Source organism: Aythya marila, assembly GCF_965140915.1.
Source record: "Aythya marila genome assembly, chromosome: 7".
In the NCBI taxonomy this organism is placed as follows: Eukaryota; Metazoa; Chordata; class Aves; order Anseriformes; family Anatidae; genus Aythya; species Aythya marila.
Window position 1 is genome coordinate 19,688,249 of NC_139048.1, and position 19,228 is coordinate 19,707,476.

The window sequence follows — 19,228 nt, forward strand, 5'->3', positions numbered from 1 at the left end:
ACAAGCTGGCCTCCCCATTCCCTTCTACCAGCTAGGTATCAGAACTAGACATGGCTTCCCTGGAAAGCTACTTCTGAACAGTGCTCTCCAGGGACCCTATTACAAGTTTTTTAGTTTCCTTCTTTTCCCCAAAGGCACTACAAAGAAACAAACAAAAAACAACAAATGCCATGGTCTTAGACAAAAAAGCTCTACTCTCAAGTTACAATAATTAAGGTGAAACCTTAAGTCCTGATGCAAGTCAAACCCCAAAGTTCTCTTGTGGAAATTATCATTTTTCCCCTTTTAGTAACCTTTCCCACAACAACTTGTTTCTCACTCACCTCTTTGGAGCTGTTGGGCAGGTAATCCATTGCAGCTGCCAAGCATCCCTGTGATGCCAGGAGACTGGCATACTGCGTGATTCGCTCTGCCAAGACAGGGCCTGGCGCTGGTCCTGCTGTGCCTCGGAGCATCTCAATGGACCTGCTCAGCACCATCACCTTCTCCACGAGATCCTGAACAGGCAGGGGGAGGGGGAGAAATGTACCGTTCAGAATCTGGTTTGCTTTACTGGCGCATTTCACACTGAGACAATGCCAGATGGCTCTTCCCTTTCAACTAAAATCGGGTCCAACATCAAGAAAAGTTACTCCGTTTGGCACCAGACACTACCACTGATGACCATTTCTTCAGGTGCGCTTTATGGAGAAAAACAGGATCCAGAAAACAAATCCTGACACAGCTACTTTTACAGTAAGGGAAAAAAGAAAATCAGAAACCACAAGGAAGTTCCAATCAGCTGTGATCTTTTTACAAAGAAATTATTTCTGTAACTCAAGGAGTTACAAGATATCATCTTGGAAGAGAAAGGATTAAAACCATACCAGAAGAAATTCACTAGAAAAAATTACTATTGCTGACAAACAGACCAGAAGTTTTTCAGTTATTCAAAGCTGCTCCAACTCCTAGAAATCAAAGTAATGGTTGTATCTGTACAATGATATATGCGTTGTTGGCTGATGACTAGGAGAAGCCAGCTACTTCTTTTGGAAGCCAGCTATTCTGTGCTAGATGTGATGATGCAAACAGATTAGGGTTACCAGACTGGCCTAGAGAGAAGTCAAACCAACATCATAGCACCTGTACCTGCAGGGCAAGGGGTGACGAAGTCTCATGGTTTTTTACCCAGCATTCCACCAACCTCTCCACATTTCCTGACGAGATATAGCAGAGGCAGGCATCGTTGGACAGGGCCGCATCTCCCTCCGACTCTAGGCGGGCACCCAGCATGTCTACAAAGGAAGAAACACAGCCAACATTTAACACTTAGTATTTGAAGAGCTCATAATCACCAAGGCTCCTCTCTTAGCAATCTTACTCTGGCTTGGCATGAAAAGATGTTGCCAACTTTTGATCTGAACCTAATTCTGGGTTAACACAGAAAAATTGGCATCATTAAGGAATACCAAAGTCAGTTTGTTTGGAAAGAGAAGTCATTTCTTTATACATCTATCAATTCTTATTTGTCTAAGCTATAAAAGAAGGAAAAAGCCTTAAAAATAACAGATTAAATTGGCAAAATCTCCAATGCTCTTTTTCCAGTAAGGTGTGGATATCTCCCAGCAACAGTTGTGTCCAGTAACAGAGACCATAAGTAATCTGGTAGTTATCAATGTTCAGCAAAAGCTAGGAGATAAGGGTGACCTGGAGTTATCTCACTATTGCCACTGCCAGGGCAACTTTCCTGCCCTACACTTTGGTCTGTACTAGATGCCCCGTTTTCTTGCATTTCAAGTTACGTCATCTTACTCGTATGAAGTGCTGGCACTTCTCCAACAGAGCTTAGCCATTCCTGTCAGCCAGGTGCTAGCTGCCAGCTAAGTAACATTTCTTCAGATTCAGATAACATTTCTTCAGATTCAGCCCCTTAACTTTACCTTATCAGAACAACCCACTGCTGAGTGCGTTTGGCTTTTAACAGGCTTGAGAAAACTACTGAAGACATCAGTCATTAACCCACCTCTGAGCTTAAAAGAGAAGGGAACCTGCTGGACAGAAAAACCCCTTCCAGATGGAGTGAAGCCACTTGACCTTCTACTGTCAAGGAAATCCCTGTCTCCACAGAATAAAATAATAAATATAACACTTAGTACCTCAGTCTGTTGCCCATTCTGATTTTTTTTCCAAGTTATTGACTGAGGTGACAGGAAATACCAGCACATATTTTAAGTCATGACTGTCAACTAAAGTGTACATAACTCATTCTACTAATTTAACAGTCCACACTTGAGATTTCCAGCTAGCTGTAATAAGAAGTGCTTTCCTTCCTCAACTGTGTCTGCTTCTTAGGGTAAGCAGTCCAGAAATGCCTTTCCCAGGGAATGTCTTATCAAAAGATAGCAACACTGCATACCACAGAGCTGGGTATAGTCCTCATGCTTTGCGTATGTTAACAAGATGGCCAGTGCCTCCTTCCAGCTCTGTAGATCACACGTGCAAACGATATCTTGCCACTTCTGCTGCACAATGGAGGACAGCAGCTGTGAGGAAAAAAAAAGGGCCTGTCAGTGACTGAAGACTAAGATATACTGACTGCTCAGACAAGTGCATTTGCAGGGATAGCTGACTCTCAGACACACTTCCCAGTATGATTCTACTACCTCACTGCACATTAAAGTCCACCAATCTCAGCACTCCAGTGTTAGCAGTAATTGGTGCCTAATGCCTCCAAAGAAAGAGAAAATCCCAAAAAAGCACTGAAGATGAAAGCAGTCACACTAGGCAAGACTAAAGATCAGCATGCCCTGTTTCAGAGCAGATACTATTAATGATTGGGAATACAGTGCTGGGCTTTGGCAACCCTTGTTACCCCTTTTCCAACCTCATTAGGCTATAAATAAGCCAGGACTCTTCTAGCTGAGCTATAAAGGGGCAGTATAGTATGCTCAACAGGTTACAGGCATGGGGAGCTGAGGCAGAAACTGTTAAATGAAAAGAAAGGAACAAAGAACAGACACTCTAGGTGGGTAACAAGACAACGTCATAAAACTGTAAGAACAAATGTCTAGCCAAGAGAAGGTGAATGGATTCTGCTGACATTCTACTTCCTGCCAAAGCATTTCCATATATTCAGACAAACATCTGCCATAGTATCACACACCTTCCCCTGTTCTGTGGGTAAACAAAACAGTCACTAACCAGGGAGAGTTTTGTCTTCCGCTTGGCAAAGTAGCGCTTCTGTGTCTCCTTTAGGAGGTTCTCCCCACCAGCTATAGCTAAGATGATGGCATCAGCAAAGCGCTCTGCCCGCATGCACAGCTCCACTGCACCCTCAAAGTTCCCCAACAAAAGAGCTTGGCTGATGAGTCCATCTGTATCTACAGAGGTGAGAAAGCAGAGTCAACCCACAGGGGCACCATACAGATGCACTGATCAAGCATTTTAAAAAGCAAACAATAAAAGACAAATAAAACATATGGAAGTCCAGCTAAAGGAAGATCTGGAAACACAAATCAGGTTTTGCAGTTAAACAAACAGACCCACTGATTTGACAGTAACTCTTCCATCATCTAGACATTTCTCCTCCACTTTTAACAGGTGTCTTATCTGTGAAGAGTATTTTTTTTGCACAATGCTGAGGCATGATGCATGACAGTAGGGTACATCATGTATTCTAAAGGTATTCATCTGCTGGAGTGGACCAAATTCTTCCTGGTCCCTAGAGAATTTTATGGTTTACCCTCCTCCCGTTATCTAAAGACAGAAGAAAAAACCTTCATATACTATACCTTCTGTGACAGGAATCTCCAATGCACTCATATTCTGTGGGATGAGGTTGTCAAAAAAGGCTGAAGAGGAGGAAACAGCAGCTACATCATCACTGGTATTTATCAAAAGCTGTGCAAAGAGTGCAAGAGGTTACTTTATTCGTTGAACACACAGATTCTGCCCAAAACAGTTTAATGGTTTACAGGGTGTGGTGGGGCTACTCTTCATTTGGTTGAGAATGCTCATATAAATCTGATTTCAACTTGGAAATCCTTCATGCCTCCTGTCAATGCACTACCAACGTGCACAGTTTCACCGAGGTAGCAACAAGAAAAGTGTGACTATTGACAAAGCTTAGGAGACTTGACAGTGTAAGACATGCAATGACATTTTGCTGGACAGCATTCATTTACTCAACTGCCAGCAAGCTGTACAATTTCGCATGGAGCAGGGACAAGCCCAACAAGGAATACCTGTAATTAATAAGCAGGATCACAGACATGCTTGGTGCTTGATGGGAATGCAGGATACAAATGTTACCACTAGAATACCTCAACAAGTGTTTAAGGCTTGTGAAGATCACTAATTTGAGGATAGCAGGTTTAGATTCCTTAGAAGAACAAAATTACAGAAGATGCTGAACCAGGCCTTGGAAGGCATGTGAAGTTGGACATCCCGAAATCATATGAAAATACATTTCAAAGGATAGAGGTGAAAAGGAAAGAAACGCAAAAGAAATACCACAGCAGAAGCTTCACAGAGGAAATCCAGAACTGTAGCATGAAGTTAAGCTGGGCTGAGGCTAAGTCTATCGCTGAAGATATCAGCACTGGTGAAGCAAGCCTTCTTGCAGGGTTAACAGCCGGGAGTCCGTCTTCATCATTCGCTGATTTGTTTTAAAGCCAGAAGGGACCACTATGATCGCTTAGTCTGACCCTGTGAGGGTCAGACAGGCCTGTGAACTGCCCTCTGCGATTCCTGCATCGAGCCCAACAACTTGTGGTTGGAATTAAACCTTCCTGTTCATTCTGCCCTCCGCTGCTCTCCCAGACTGGCAAGATGTACAGGACATACCTGATCTGACTGTGCAGTGTTTGCCTCATTGGCCTCAGGAAGGGGCTGTTTATCTGGGATCCCATTACTCAAACATGAGGCGATCTAAAAAAGTAAGAGACATTCCCTGGGTGAAGCCCCTGTTAAAGTCAAACACATGAGCAGCAAAGCCACCAAGTGACTGACAAGTCCCAGACAACTCCCCTGGCTCTTTCACTTGTTTGAAAAGTTCTACCTCTCCCTGTTCCTGGCTGGCCACCCAGCAGAGGTCATTTATCCTTTTTAGAGCATTGCCCATGGTGCTGAAAGGTGCATGCTGCTCCCCTGAAGTTCCAACAGCGCTGTGCCAGACTGTCTTCATTTGTCATCTTCTTTCTGGCTGAGGAACTCTGAGACACAGAGAGCTGGATGCTAGAAGCAGCTCTCACAACTGTGCTGCTGTTATACGCTCTTCTGAGCAGCAATGACTGGTAGTAAGATAACAGGGCTCAAGATCCCTCTGGTCTGATCCAGTAAAGCTACTGTTATACTCTTACAAGTTCCCACATCCACTTTTTAATGAGGATTTCAGGTGTCCCTCAGCAGAAATTTCATACATTTTGGTTCTGTGTGTGCTGCAAGGGCACTCACTCATTTCCAGCAGTGACCCCATAACCTTCCTGCAGCAGCTTTAGTCCTGTAAAGGTTTCTCTGTATTGAAAGACACCCTTACCTTTTTTTGCAGATCCTCTTTATTGTAGCCCAGCAGCTTGAGGAGTTTAGCCCTGGATTCCTGCTCCAGGTTCACCTGAGTCACAAAGGACAAAGAAAAAGACAAGAAAAATGTGTAAAATCCAAGACACCTACACACTGCCAGTGGCTGGCTACTTCTAGCAGCAGCAAAGTCTACAACTCATCTTATAGATAAAGAACTATTACAAGTACACCCAGTGAATACCGTGAGTAAATCTATAGAACGTAAGGTAACGAAAAGGGTGAAATTCAAGTTCTGTCATATAGCTACAACTAGGTGCAACCTAGAGTCAGAGCTATGCCTTTGTGCATATTTAGTGCACTTGGTCATTAATTCTCTGGATGGTCCAGGATGTGCTAGGCTGATCTCTGTGCAGTGACAATGGACTGATCTGAATCTGGATGAAACAAGGTGGTTGCCTGAACTCCTAGCTGGCTTCACAAAAAAAAATAGTTAACTAATTGTTACAGAAGCTCTCTAGGTGGGGATTTCAGACAGTCCCAGAATTGCCCACAAGCTGTACACAGCCCACTTCATACACGCTACTCGTATGCTTTAATGAGTGATTAATGTCTTGCAAGAAGAACCTGGCTGTTTTATTAAGTCTTCCAGGCTGTTCCTACTATAGAACTGAACAATCTGTACATAGATAAGATATTTGTAAATGGCTGGTAGAAACTGTTCCTGCAGATGCAGAAATGGTCATGCAGGACAGTATTCTGTACAGAATTAAGATGCTTGGTTTTTAGTTTAAGAAAATCAATAGCAGTGGGTCTTGCCTGTCCTGGTTTTTTTTTGTAGGACTACAGGCATTCTGAATTACAAGAATTCAGTAGAATGACATTTTGAGGTATCTCATCCAATGCTGCTGAAGACATTGTTGGAATGACCCTTGTGACAAAGACTCTTGTCACCACCTAGACAGCAACTGGCCCCCCATTCAAGAGACCAGATTCTCCATTCAAATGTTATGCTATGGAAGAGATCTCAATATTTCCACAAAGGCAAGCAGGCTGCCTGTGAGTGTCTATAAAAAACTATCAAGAATAAGTCCAGCCTCTCTAGAAAGATGGTCATTCCTCACTACCAAACTCTTTCATAAGTAAGAAATTGCCAATGAAACCATCATCTTATGTAGTGCTACAGGCAGTTCTCATGCTGCCACAGATCTTGCCTCATTATTGGGGAATATCATTAGCCACTTGGACTTAGTTTTGACAAATTGTAATGGTGAAACCCCATGGGTAGTAGATTTAACTTGGACTTCAGTCAAGATGAGAAAATTCTGTTTAGCACCTGGACAGAAAGACCAAACAAAGACACTGAAAAGACCATTCCTATGGAAAAACAATGCAACCTTCAAGACCTCAACTGTCAAGATTTCTTTTAGACCATTAATTAACTAGCCAATTCAGTTTGATTTTATATCTTAAAGAACAGAAATATAAAAGACTAGAGAGGAGCATAACCAGCACATTTCACCCCAGCAATGTGAAAGAAATGACCTCTGTGCTTCACCATTGCCATCCTACCTTCAAGAAGTTCCATAGGTTCTCATCAAACTGCAACTTGGCTGTCTGGATCTTGCCCTTGCAGTAATCAAGGAGGTTTCCTGACTGCAGAGCCATCTGCAGTTCTCTGGATCGGAGCAGGAATTCAGTTTCAGTAGTGACTTGACTGATGAAAACCTGGTGTGGGTAAGTCTGCTGCATTTGCTGTCCAGGAGCTTTGGTAAGACCAAAGGTAATCAGTTTTCCTCCAAACTGAGAGAGACAGACAAAGTAAACATTTTTTAATAAACAAAAGTAAAAACACCTCTCTTAGCTCTCACTTAGCAAGGCAGACTCAAGCTCCAGCTGTAATCACAAGGAACCCAAAGTTTCACATGTATGGATAGTAGGAACACCGAGGGAGTTCCCATCACAAGCTCTTCCAGCTGAAGAAGCTGCAGTTCCCACTGATAACGAAGACACGTATGTGCTGTCAGGCACAGCCAATTGCAAATGCCAGAAAGGCAGAGAGGAAGAAATACCATTTGGAACTGTTTGTTCTTTTCTGACACAGATAGGCAGGCTGCAATGGTGCCATCATTGCAAAAAAAGACATCATGCAAATAGCAGGTACCAGACAGACAGAAAACAAGTAAAGACAGGCTAAAAGAAAAATCCAGAGTTTTGATTTAAGGAGGAAAGAGGGGAAGAAAATTAAATACTTGGATAGAGAGCAGAAAGACAGGAGAATGGAAATGCATACCACAGCCTACAAGGACAGGATTTATGAGTCTTTCCTAGCTCTGTTAACTCCTCCTTATAACCTCGCATTCTCTGCAACAGGACTCTTTCATGTTGGAAACATACCTGAACACTGAGCAAAAAAGCTTCCCTATATAGGAAACCACACAGTGCCTTAAACAGGCATTAAAACAACTAGCAGCAGGAAGATATTTTCACAGAGAAAGAAAGGGATTGCATTACTAGAAGACACAATCTATTGCATTTTCAGCTAAGGATGCTGTATTCACTTACTGCAAATGAAACGCCCACAGGTCTGCGAATCCACTTTGGTGGCTTTTTTAGTGGTGGAATCAAAGTGGTCTGAGCTACTTGCTCAGGCACCTGCAAAGGAGGAAGGATCTGTCCTGTGCCAAAGGGATCCAGATTGTTGAAGGAGGAAGAGATCTAGAATCAGATGGAGAAAGGGATAAGATACAATTCAATTCTTGTCTGTATGGAACAAGCACAAAAAAATACTACTAATAGTTATGCTCCTTGCTGATGAAGAAAGAGACTATTACAGCATCTCTTCCTGAAATATTACCAAGCCCAATGTAAGACAAACGGAATTTCCAAACAGTCTTAGAAATGATTTCTCAACAAAACTTCACCTTGAGAGACTTTCGAGCAAGTTTCCTTAGCACGACAAAAATTCCCTAACACATACTGCTTGGCTTAGCACTCAGCTCATAAACACAGGAATTACAAAATTACTTGTTTTATGCAAGACAGTGACAAAATATGGTCAAAAGTTGTCAATTTATTTCTTGTATTGCTCATAAAGGAATGCTGACTCCCTATCTGCTGCTTGAATCTTTCAAATTAGTTAAAGACTGTCTCAAGCTTTTATAGGACTTCAGTGAGGCTGGTGAAATAACGTCTCCAGACTTTATTGCCTAGACAAGAGTATGTCAGAAGTAGCCTCTGATCTAGATTTCTGATGTTTAGGGAGTTGGTGAGTATATATACACAATGCTGTTCACAAGCATTCTTTATTTTTAACATTATTGGCATAGATTTGGTGTTAGCCAAGGATAACCCTGTTCAAGCTTGACAGGATCACATGGTGTAGCTCCAAAAGACCTCTGACTGGCATACCTGAAAGGAAGCAACACCAGGCTGGGCTAGCTAAGGTTGCCAAAGGATCCCAGGCAAGACCTACATGTTTTGTCTTTTAAGTCAAAACGTGAAATGCGTGCTTCTAATGCTCTCAGAAGTCAGGAGAGTAACTGCCAATCCCTCAAAACAAAATACATTCACAGGACTTTACCTTGTCAGCCTGTGTCTTCTGCTGAGCTTCCAGGCTCCCACCCATAACAGAATAAATGTTGATCCATCCATCAAAAGTGGCAGCAGAGAAGATTGAAGGATTCCTAGGACACCACTGAACATCAAAGCACCACTGACTCTGAATAGGTAACTCGTAAACCATCTATCACAAAAAGAGAAGACAGAAGCACACAGTATAAGAATAGCCCTCTGCTTTCCCCAAATTACTTGCCCACAATGAGTGTGTTAGACTTATTTACATACCACCATTGTAAACGAGTCTTATATTTTAGCTTGAAGGATGCATTTACAACAGAGTTGTAACACACTGAGCCCAAACAACAGAAAGCCACAAAAAGCTGCTAAACAATAGGATTCTAACGGTAGAGCAAAACTCAATTGTTACTTTGGGATTTCTTTCTGCTTTCTAAGTACTACTGTACCCGAGTACAATAGCATTGTCGCACCTGCTGTTAACCACAAGAGACACACCAGAAAACAACCCAAGAAAACCAGAAGCCAATAGGCAAGGTGTCATGATCAAGAATGTGTAAACAGAAAGGATAGTCTAGAAGAAAACATTTGACAGGGAAAATAAAAGCCTACAAAAAACAAGTAGAACAAGAAAAGAGGGCTGTAATAGCTGTAGAGAAACTATGAAGGATATTGTAGACAACAAGTCAAGCACTCAAAAATCTGAAGTTCAATTCACGACCAGTCACAGACTTTTTGTCTGATTTGGGGCAACGTACTAACACAACTTGACTTTGAGCCTCCAGTTTGTAAAACAAAGAGATTTGCTTTATGCCTCACAGGCACAATGCTTTCCAGCATACCAAATCACTGCTTCATTCTATGCGAAAACATGATCTTTGCTCTCTGTTCCTAGGTATAAAACTTTGCATTCACTTCTAATAAAATATATGTATTTATTTTTAAGCAGTTTAACAAATAATCCTTCCCCAAAAGAAAATCTCCTCCAAACCAAACCAACCATTCCTCCCAAATTACCAGATCAGCATTGTAAATGCCCTTTTGTTACTATTGAAAACTCTCCTACGTCTTGTATCACTTGAAAATTTTCTAATAATTGGCACTAAGTCAAGAAAACCTCCTAAAAATACTATGTACATAGATGCCCAACTTGAATTTGAACTCTACAAATCTACATCAGCATGAATAAAGATAAACTAGCTGCAGTAAATTTGGCTTTTAACTTCTTCCTTTAAAATATAGTGAAAAGGCTTTAGTAAAAATCAAGACATCAGGAACATTTCAGAGTCTGATTCTCTTCTAACCACTACACATCTGTACACAGTGAGCTTCATATCCCCTGAAACCATAACAACAGCATTTCATGTCTTTTATAAAAATAGTTTAATTTATTTTCTTTTTTTTTGTCTCCAAGGCAAAGGTGGTCAGCTAAGAAAATTGCCCCAGTAAAATGAATCCAGCCTGGGACTCACAGCTGGACTTTGCTCATTATGGTAAGAGTACTTTCCCTGTGCTATCATCAAGATCAACACAGTGAATTTTGTTCAAAGTTCAAAATTCAGTTTTATGCAGAAACTCGTAATTGAATGAGTAGGTGTGCAGAGAAATTTTTACATAGTCCAATTTAAAATGTTTAAAACAATTGTGATATTTAAGTATTCAGAGATAATAACTTTGAGATACATGACTAAGTAAGCAACTATATGTGAAAATGCTGTACTACAAATGAAGTTTGCAGGCATATTATATTGTTCCCCTCTCAATAACTCTAACAAATGATCCTCGTTCTCCTTAAAGCTTTCCCCCTCTTTTTTTGCTTTTTTTTTTTTATTTTTTAAGTACTCTAAGAAAAGGAAGAAGAAGCAGCAAAAACATAGAGAACACTATATGAGTGAACACAGAGGGAGTAATTATAATTAGTTGAAACTAAGTTTATAGTTAAAGCTTTCTTCCTTGTACAACTTCTGCACACAGGTATGTCGGAGGAAACCTCTGCTCATACCTGTTGTTTTTAGTCTTATTTAGTCTCTCACAACATTCTCATTTGCTCCAGAAAGAAAGAATGCAGAAGACATACTACAGAAATGATATTGACACTCCACATGGATAAAAAAAGGGACACACATGTAGCATAGCACACAGCTCTGTATAAAGCAGATAATGTGTACTTATAGCTGCTGTTATGTACCTCCCCTGTACTGGGGTTCCAGCACAAGATCCGGTTGTCTTTGGCACTGCTCAACAGCAATTCAGGGTCAGCCTGGCACCAAGAGACGGACAGAACTCCCCTAAAACAGATAGGAAAGAAAACAGACTTCATACCCAGCCCTCTCTCCTATCCTATCAACAAGAAGTGCTGGTACACGTCCTTTTAAGTTCAGAACACTGGTTTTCATCCCAGCTAAAACCAGAGTCAACCGTGAAACAAAACAGCCTAAAACAAATAAATAATTGTAGTTCTCCACAGTCCAGTCTCCCAGATGTTGGCCTTTTAAAAATGGAGATCCTTGAAAAGGCAACATGACATGTGGGTCCTCACCTAGCATGCCCTTCCAGCTGGCTCAGAGGTGAGGTAGCAAAACGTAAGTCCCATATTTGGATCACTGGCAAGCGGTCATCCTCAGAGGAAAGGACTAGCTGGGTTGCGACTTCTGGGTGCCAGGCCATTCCTGAGCAATGCATCTAGAGACAAAAATAGCACAGAATGAAAATTCAGCAATGCAACCTTGCAATGATGCAAATGGCACAGAGCCACATTGTTCTGTAATTAACTTGCTTAGAATACTTGACATAAAGCAAGCATAGCAATGTCTTGCTGTGGAAAGCAAGTATTTCTACCTTCTCTACATAGCCAAAAAACTCTAAGCATACAGAAGTTGAAGGAGTCGTTCAAAGTTGATCTAGGAAGACAGTTAGGGTTAAAACAGAGGAGGCCTCTCATAAATGAGCTGCGAAGACAGAAATGTAAAACAAGGATGCGCTGTACTTATGGTTAGGGTACTGTTTTTGCAGTTCATTAAGGAAAAAAAAAAAAAAAAAAAAAAAAAGAGAGATGCTTTGATGCTGTAGTTCCAAGAAAACCAGTCACAACAGCTCCCACACTACGAGCACTTGATCCCAAGAGCCTGTGCCACTGCTTTGCAGTTATGGTGGTGGCATGTTGTAAGCACGTCAGAATGACAGTCTTCACTCACTCTGTTGCTGTGGTCACTGACTTTGATGATAGGCTCATTCTTCCTGAGGTCCCAAACCACGGCCTTGCCACTGGGGTGAGCAGAGGACAGGATATGCTGTACTTGCCGATTCCAGGACACGACACTGATGTCTTCATGAGGCTGCCAAGATAGGAAAGGCCATAGTTCCATTATCCCTGCATTGAGGAAACACCGATCACGGGATTCTGACATTAGCTTGACATCAAGCAACTGCAAATAATAGCAGCACTGTCCAGAATCACTAGGGAGCAGGCAAAGTTCTTTCCACAGAGAGTACAGTGGACAACCAAACTCTGTGGGGGAATGTCACTCGGAAAAGCACCTTTGCATTTTGGGAGCAGGTACTGGATTCTGCATTGACCAAGTGTATCATAAATCATGGGTCCAATAAAGGTCCAATAAGCATTCTTAATCCATCACACATGCCACAGCTGGATCATGAGACAAACTGGTCAGGTGTATGATTCAAACCCACAAAGATCTTACCCATCCACACAAAGTGCATTCTATCGCAACTTGCCAGCCTATCTTCCCTCCCCTTACAACTCTCTTTCCATATCCCAGAATGAAACCCTTAATTCAGTTATGATTCATCTTTCTCCTGACAAAAGTCAAGATCATTCTCTCTTCAGAGAGTTTAGACCAGGACGACTCCACACACTCATACCTTTTACCTTGCCTACTGATATATAAAACTGCATGGGTATTGCCCAGAGGAAAACTCAGTTTACCTGTGATTTAGCCCCTGGAGTCATAGGCACGCTGAAGTTATTCAAGTCCCAGATGAAAATTTCAGAATCATTGGCTCCAGAAGCCAAGAGGTTACACTGCAGAAAAAAAAAACAGAAGCTCAGCTGAAATTCCTTCTTACTGGGAAAGAGGACAGATTTCTTAAAAATAAATTTAAGTAAAAAAACCCTTAAGCTTCCAAAGTCAGATAAGACCTGCATTTCACAGTCAATGCTAAGAAGATACTAACAGGATTATAAACCAAGTACGTTTCTGGCCTCCCATGTCGTCAGCCATGCCATGGTAGAAACCTGTTTAAAATTTGTCTAGCAAGCTAGATTTGTTGTCAGCTAGTGTTGCTCATCATGGAACTCTACCACAGGTCTGAAAGCCAGCCTCTGGGTATTTGAGCCTTTGACCTGCAACCTGGCATCAAAAACATTCCTTTTGAGAAGGTACAGGCTTCCCAAAAGGGTCCGTGGACAAATTCCAATTTGCCTTTGTGTTACCATAGGAAATTGTGTTCTGTTCATTTCTTGGTTATTTTGTAGTCCCTTCAAGTGTGATCAGAACCCACTGAACTGGACACCAACTAAAGAAATAAACAAAGATGTTCTGACTTCAAACAGTTAACGGTCTAATGTATAACAGCAGTACAAGTCATGTTTTATGGTGAAATAAGATGACTTGATCCAGGTCACTGAGGAATTCAGTGGCAAAGTTGTCAACAGAGCCTGAATCAGAGTTCTAAATCACTCTTGTGTCACAGCCACCATGCCTCTTTCAGGTTAAAAGCTGCTTCTTCAGTTAATAAATCTCTATACACAAGGGGAATAGCTCATGGGGTTAACTTTCATTTGTTTATAAGTATCTTTATGTTACATACCTGGAAAGGGTTAAAGTCAAGAGCTCGAACAGGCCCTGAATGCTTCTCTGTCTGCCCAATTACAGGCTCGCTCTTTGAAGCCAAGATCCGATGCGCACTGTACATTGTCAGTACCCCATTATCACCTCCGCCAACGATCACTCCAGAGGACTCCGGGGACCCATTTCCAAAGTTACCCCAGATCAGCTTATGGAACCTGAAGAAGAAGAAAATAAAGCTGACATAGGCCACAATATTTGGTGGAAGACTAGACATTCTGCATTACCAAACACCAAGCATGATTTATGTAAAGCCAAATATATTCAGTCCTCACAGACAGAGATAAACTGATTCAAAAGATCACTTTATACCCTGGAAACACTCTCTCTCCCTCTCTTTTCTTGCACAAGGAAAGCCCTTTTCAGTTCCACTAATCGGTATGTTAGTATGAGACACTAATACCTGTTTGAGGCAGGAAGTGTTCCTTTCTGCTTCATGTCCAGGGAGGGATCCCTGAAGTCCACCTCAAATATTTCCAAGGTGGCATTTGTACTGAAGGATGCATCCAGTTGCTGGGCAGATGTTCCTAGCAAAAGTACAAGAGTAATACTTAGAACTGGATACGGTTTTCAAGAGCACAAGATATAAATAAAGCAAGGAACTGGTAACCAATCTACCCTTGAGAGTCAACACAACATTGATACTGTGCCCATTCAGAGACAGTACATGGATGAATATCTCAGAATCAACTACTATTACAAAGGCTTTGAAAGAAATTAGAACTTCAAGAAATTCTGGGCACCCGGGTGACTGCTGTGCAAACACCTTCCCCTCTTGGGATAGATATAATTCCTATATCCAAACAGCCCAATCTTCTGATATTAAGGCTTTACCTAAATTACAAATAGAGTTGCATCATGAAACCCAGATACAATTATGATCCCAAATACCCCTCTACACTGTTCCTCAACCTTGACCCGAGGTCACGATCATAACTTCTAAACTTAGTCTACGCCGGAAGTTCTTCAACCTTAGCCAACCAAACATTCCTTGATGACCCACATAGATCTGGCAGCCAAATAGTGATGGCTTCCTTCCTTCTCCCTAGCTTACAGAATAAAAGCTAAAAATAGGCTTAACATTGCCTAATGGGACACTGCCACGCAAACAGTCACCCATCTGCCAGATGGATGCTTTGCAACTGGCTATGGCGGGGGAAGCACCCAAGAGACTATAAAAAAGCAGTACAAATAATGAAACAATGCAACCTCTGATCAAAATCAGATCGAAGCCAAGTCATTTGGTCCAACCAAAACTGTGGCCTTATTAGAGAAACACAAAATAGCCTATCTACCCCAAAAGTGGTAATGTTTTTAAGGCCACGGCTGAACTTTAGTCACTTTTTTGACAGTCACTCCCCCCAAAAAAAAAAACAGAACAATATGGCAGCCCTGCACAACCCAGACAAGAGACAGGCCTAATTACCTCTTGTGCTGGGTGGACAACCCAAGCTGACAGTTCCACATGAACACTATATTCACCTATGTACTGGGTCTGGCTGGGATGTTAACTTTCCCTGCAGCAGCCAACTGCCTACTGCCATCTCAGTGAACAGGCTGACTTCATGTTTCAGGAAATAATCTGATTATAAAAGCAGCGAATAATGATTAATATAAGAAATGGAAATTCAAGGTTTTGAAAATGTTGAAAATTGAATGTAAATGAAAACAGGCAATATTACAAAGAAGAAAATTTTATTCTTTGGCTGCCAAGCTACATGATGATTAATGAAAACCATCAAAGTGAAAGTAAGCTGAAATGAACATGATAAGAGTGAACTTTGTGACATCCCAAGTAAATAACCTTATTTTGTTTTATTTTTTTTTATAGCAAGCAGGTACTGGAGGTCATACAAGCTTAAATAGAAATTAAATTAAAAAAAAAAAAAAGTGTTTTCACCCTTTGAAAAATTACAGCCCTTTAAGTGGTCAAATTAAGCCATGAATGTAATCCTCTGGAGGTCACAAAACAAACAAACAAACAAACAAAAAAAAAAACAGAAAACACTGTAATGTTTTCAGCATGCTGCTTCTAAGCTTTCCAGAGGTTTTTAAAGTGGGAATTGTTGAAAGTTAAAGCCAATACAGCTGTACATAACAGTCTCTCTGTGACTCGTACTTCGATTTTATTGAATTGTGAAAAACTTTACCTGTTGCTAGATAAATGGGGTGGTTGTTTGCTGGACTCCATGCCTGGACAGCTGTTCGCTCAATCTCCTTTAGCTTCATTTTCTAGGCTCTAGAAGTAATTTCACATAGCAGTTAGAGTAGCCAGACAAAGCCAACATGAAAATAATCATACCAGTAACAAAATAGCCCCTTTACTATAGTACTAAGAGAACAAATTGTTCTCAGAGATGTTACTTACTACATCCTGAGTTGGTGAATACAGTTTTACAGGGATGAATGTGGGTATTTCAGAAATCATGAAAAAAATAAATAATAATAATTAAAAAGAAAAAACAAACACAAAAACCACACAATAATCCCAGCTGTCTGATTCTTGATTTTCTTTCCTACATAGCTCTTTTTCCATGTACCCCAGTTATGTGCAAGTTTCAGTTAAAGGAAGGTGATCTAAATTAAACAACATACTCAAGTCTTCAGTCCAGCCTGGTTTAAGTCAGCTGTGGAAATTCACTTAAATGTATTTGCAAAGCACTAGTTGCTCCCTCTGAACAAGCCGATGTCAGTGTACGTATATGGAAGCCAAACAGAGCCAAAGGAATCTCAGGACAGGCTAAATTCCAAGCAGCAGAGTGATGTGGCAACAGAAAACAAAGTGCAACGCTATCATGTGCCAGTTCAGTTAACGTACTTTGTTCTCGCTCCTCTGAGATGCCAAAGGATAAAATCATTTGCCTTTCTGCTTCACTTTGTAAATGGCAGGTGAAGGTGAGAGGAAGCGATCCATAAGTTAACCATTGGGTTTCAAGCCCAGCTCTGACAATAATTCTTTTTATCGACTCTGGATAGATCAACAAATACCTGTAAAATGGCAACACAACTTCCCCACATCACCAAAGAGAGACTGGTTGGGCAATAATTTGGCAGGATAACTGAAAGCCAAACATAAACAGTACACAGCCAGGAGGCTGCAACACTCTGAATATAAATACAAACAAATTGTTGTTCCATGTAGAATCCCGTTTTACATGAAAAGAAAGCCCCCAGCACCTCTCAGTCCCAGGCTATGTCTGTCCCAGGCCTTTTAAGCATGTCAGTGACATAAATAATGAGTGGAGATATTCACAAGCTAGCAGCATCACTCTCGTGAGCAGTTCCTAAACCTTCTGAGCTTAGCTGCAGTGCAAGTTTTAATTCTACCTAAGCAAAGCTGCTAACTATGCCCTCAGATAATATCATGCTGAATAATGTACGACTGGAAGCAGGCAGCACAGCGAAACACTCCGCATCTCACCAGCTTGCTGGGATTAACCTCTCCTGGCTACTTGATGCTGTTTGCGTTAGCCAGGCTGGCAGTTAAGCCACAACCTGTGTTCACAAGCTCCCTCTGTCCAGATGCAGGCTACAACCGTCAGTGATCGAGAGTTTGGCCTTACTTAGACCAAAACACGGCTGTTTTTTCCTAGCCAAGTTCACAGAAGTAGCTTGCTGCAGCCAGCATGCTGCCTGGCCAAACCATATTAAAAAACAGTTTTGAAAAAGTCTTCCATCATCCTGTGGCTTGTATGAAGCTGCAGTCTCCAATTGCCAGCGGCCCACACACGGGGAAATCCAGTCAGCATCGCTTCTTGGACTTGGACCTCCTGCCTAGTAACTCCACACCCTATTTAGGGTTTCTTCTCTACTACCGATCAGAAGATAAGGGCACACTCTCTCTCTCCCATGTACTGTTAGGACATGCTGTTTAATTAGAATTTGATATTTTCTAGCATTAGCCTGCAGCAGTATCTCCCAAAGCTCAACGTACCTGCTGTTCTCACATTAAACTTACCCCAACTTAGCTGAGGCCCAGATGAAGCTGAACAGAACTCTTGCACAACAAAACAAGTGCAACTATTTCCTCTTGCAGCCCAGGAACAAAGGTGGAAAGCCACATCCTCCTCATCATGATAATAGACCACTAAAGCTTATTTTCCTATCTTCCAGCACACACTTTACCTAGTACTCCTTTGGGCTCCATCACACCCCTTCTGCCAAGTTCCAGCTCCCACTTGTCTGTGTCCCACACTAGCACAGAAACATTGTCCCGGTCAGCAACCTTTATCAGCAGTGGGGAATGAAAATATCCCCAGAAGAAGTCACAGGCCTACTGCACAAAGCGCTGCCTGACTCCGCTCATGTGGGGGAGCAGGACAGCTGGTACGTTCCCTACCTTCCCTTTCCTGCTTTTTCCTCCTCCACTTTCAATCACGTTGTAGGAGCTGGCTGTACATTCAGGCCTCACTGCCGCTTGACTTTTGAGAGGAGAGCTCCGCTATTAGCCCATCAGCATTATTAGAGAATGGCCAAGAGACCTCCTCCCTCTGGTACGGGAGGGATGAAGCCTGCAGCCACCACTAGCTGGTGGAAGGTACAAGCTCCCAGCTCTTACCCTCCCTGCTGCTAACAGCCCAGATCCATCGCAGCTGAGGCTCTGCATGAGTGCAGCAGCACCTCTTTAAATCACTAGGCTGAGTTTGGAAGGAAAAAACGCCTGAGCCTTAAGAATAGAGAAGAGCCTCACTCTTCTATATAGTGAATATGTCGATATGGCAACCTCTTGTGGCTGCCTGGGAGAAATGCACGATGTGGGATTCTCCCATAAGATGTTTGGGGACAGATCGCCACCTGCTGTCACCTCTCCAAAATAGCACCTAAGCCTTCCGAGAAAGCTCATGCTCTTCTCAGGAGCTCTAATTAATTAATCATGACAACTCCTCCTCCTCCTCCTCCCCCAAACATCCGATCGCGGATCTAACGTCTTAGCGACTCGCAGCCGCGGTGGGAGCCCCAGGCGGGGAGCAGCGATCCCCCAAAGCCTCCCCCAGCCGTGTTTTCCTGCACAGTGCCCTTACAAGGCAGCAGTGCTCAGCAGCAGCCGGCCGTGCCAGCGCTCCCCGCGCCGGGCAGCTCGCAGCAAGCAGCGACAAGTGCGGGCACCGGCTCTGCAACCACCACGGGGTAAGCTGACAGAGGCAGGGCTCCTCACCTACACCACCTTCAAGCACTTGTGGCTTGGAGTACATTGTAAAAGACCTGCTGTGACAATCAACTCTGGTGTCACTCTAGTAAGGCCTTCTCTCTCTTACCACCATCCAAATGTTGTCGATACAGCCCTAAGT

General features: G+C 42.3%; 1 protein-coding gene across 4 annotated transcripts in view; it reads right to left on the minus strand.

Annotated features, from left to right (window-relative positions):
• SEC31B (SEC31 homolog B, COPII coat complex component) overlaps window positions 1–19,228 on the minus strand; it is a 31,158-nt gene that overhangs the window by 11,141 nt on the left and 789 nt on the right. For 2 of the 4 annotated variants that reach the window (XM_082764735.1, XM_082764736.1), the window contains exons 2-18: window positions 16,091–16,179; window positions 14,344–14,467; window positions 13,903–14,098; window positions 13,019–13,114; window positions 12,267–12,407; window positions 11,612–11,754; window positions 11,261–11,360; window positions 9,080–9,241; window positions 8,062–8,214; window positions 7,069–7,299; window positions 5,516–5,590; window positions 4,825–4,908; window positions 3,771–3,879; window positions 3,181–3,359; window positions 2,396–2,522; window positions 1,129–1,274; window positions 324–497 (exon numbers count right to left, since the gene is read on the minus strand). In XM_082764735.1, coding sequence (XP_082620861.1) covers window positions 324–497; window positions 1,129–1,274; window positions 2,396–2,522; window positions 3,181–3,359; window positions 3,771–3,879; window positions 4,825–4,908; window positions 5,516–5,590; window positions 7,069–7,299; window positions 8,062–8,214; window positions 9,080–9,241; window positions 11,261–11,360; window positions 11,612–11,754; window positions 12,267–12,407; window positions 13,019–13,114; window positions 13,903–14,098; window positions 14,344–14,467; window positions 16,091–16,169 — 2,319 coding nt within the window. In that variant the 5' untranslated portion in view covers window positions 16,170–16,179. Of the gene's footprint in view, window positions 1–323; window positions 498–1,128; window positions 1,275–2,395; window positions 2,523–3,180; window positions 3,360–3,770; window positions 3,880–4,824; window positions 4,909–5,515; window positions 5,591–7,068; window positions 7,300–8,061; window positions 8,215–9,079; window positions 9,242–11,260; window positions 11,361–11,611; window positions 11,755–12,266; window positions 12,443–13,018; window positions 13,115–13,902; window positions 14,099–14,343; window positions 14,468–15,422; window positions 15,523–16,090; window positions 16,180–19,228 lie in introns of those variants that run through there. The other 2 variants (XM_082764737.1, XM_082764738.1) reach the window with 2 other exon arrangements.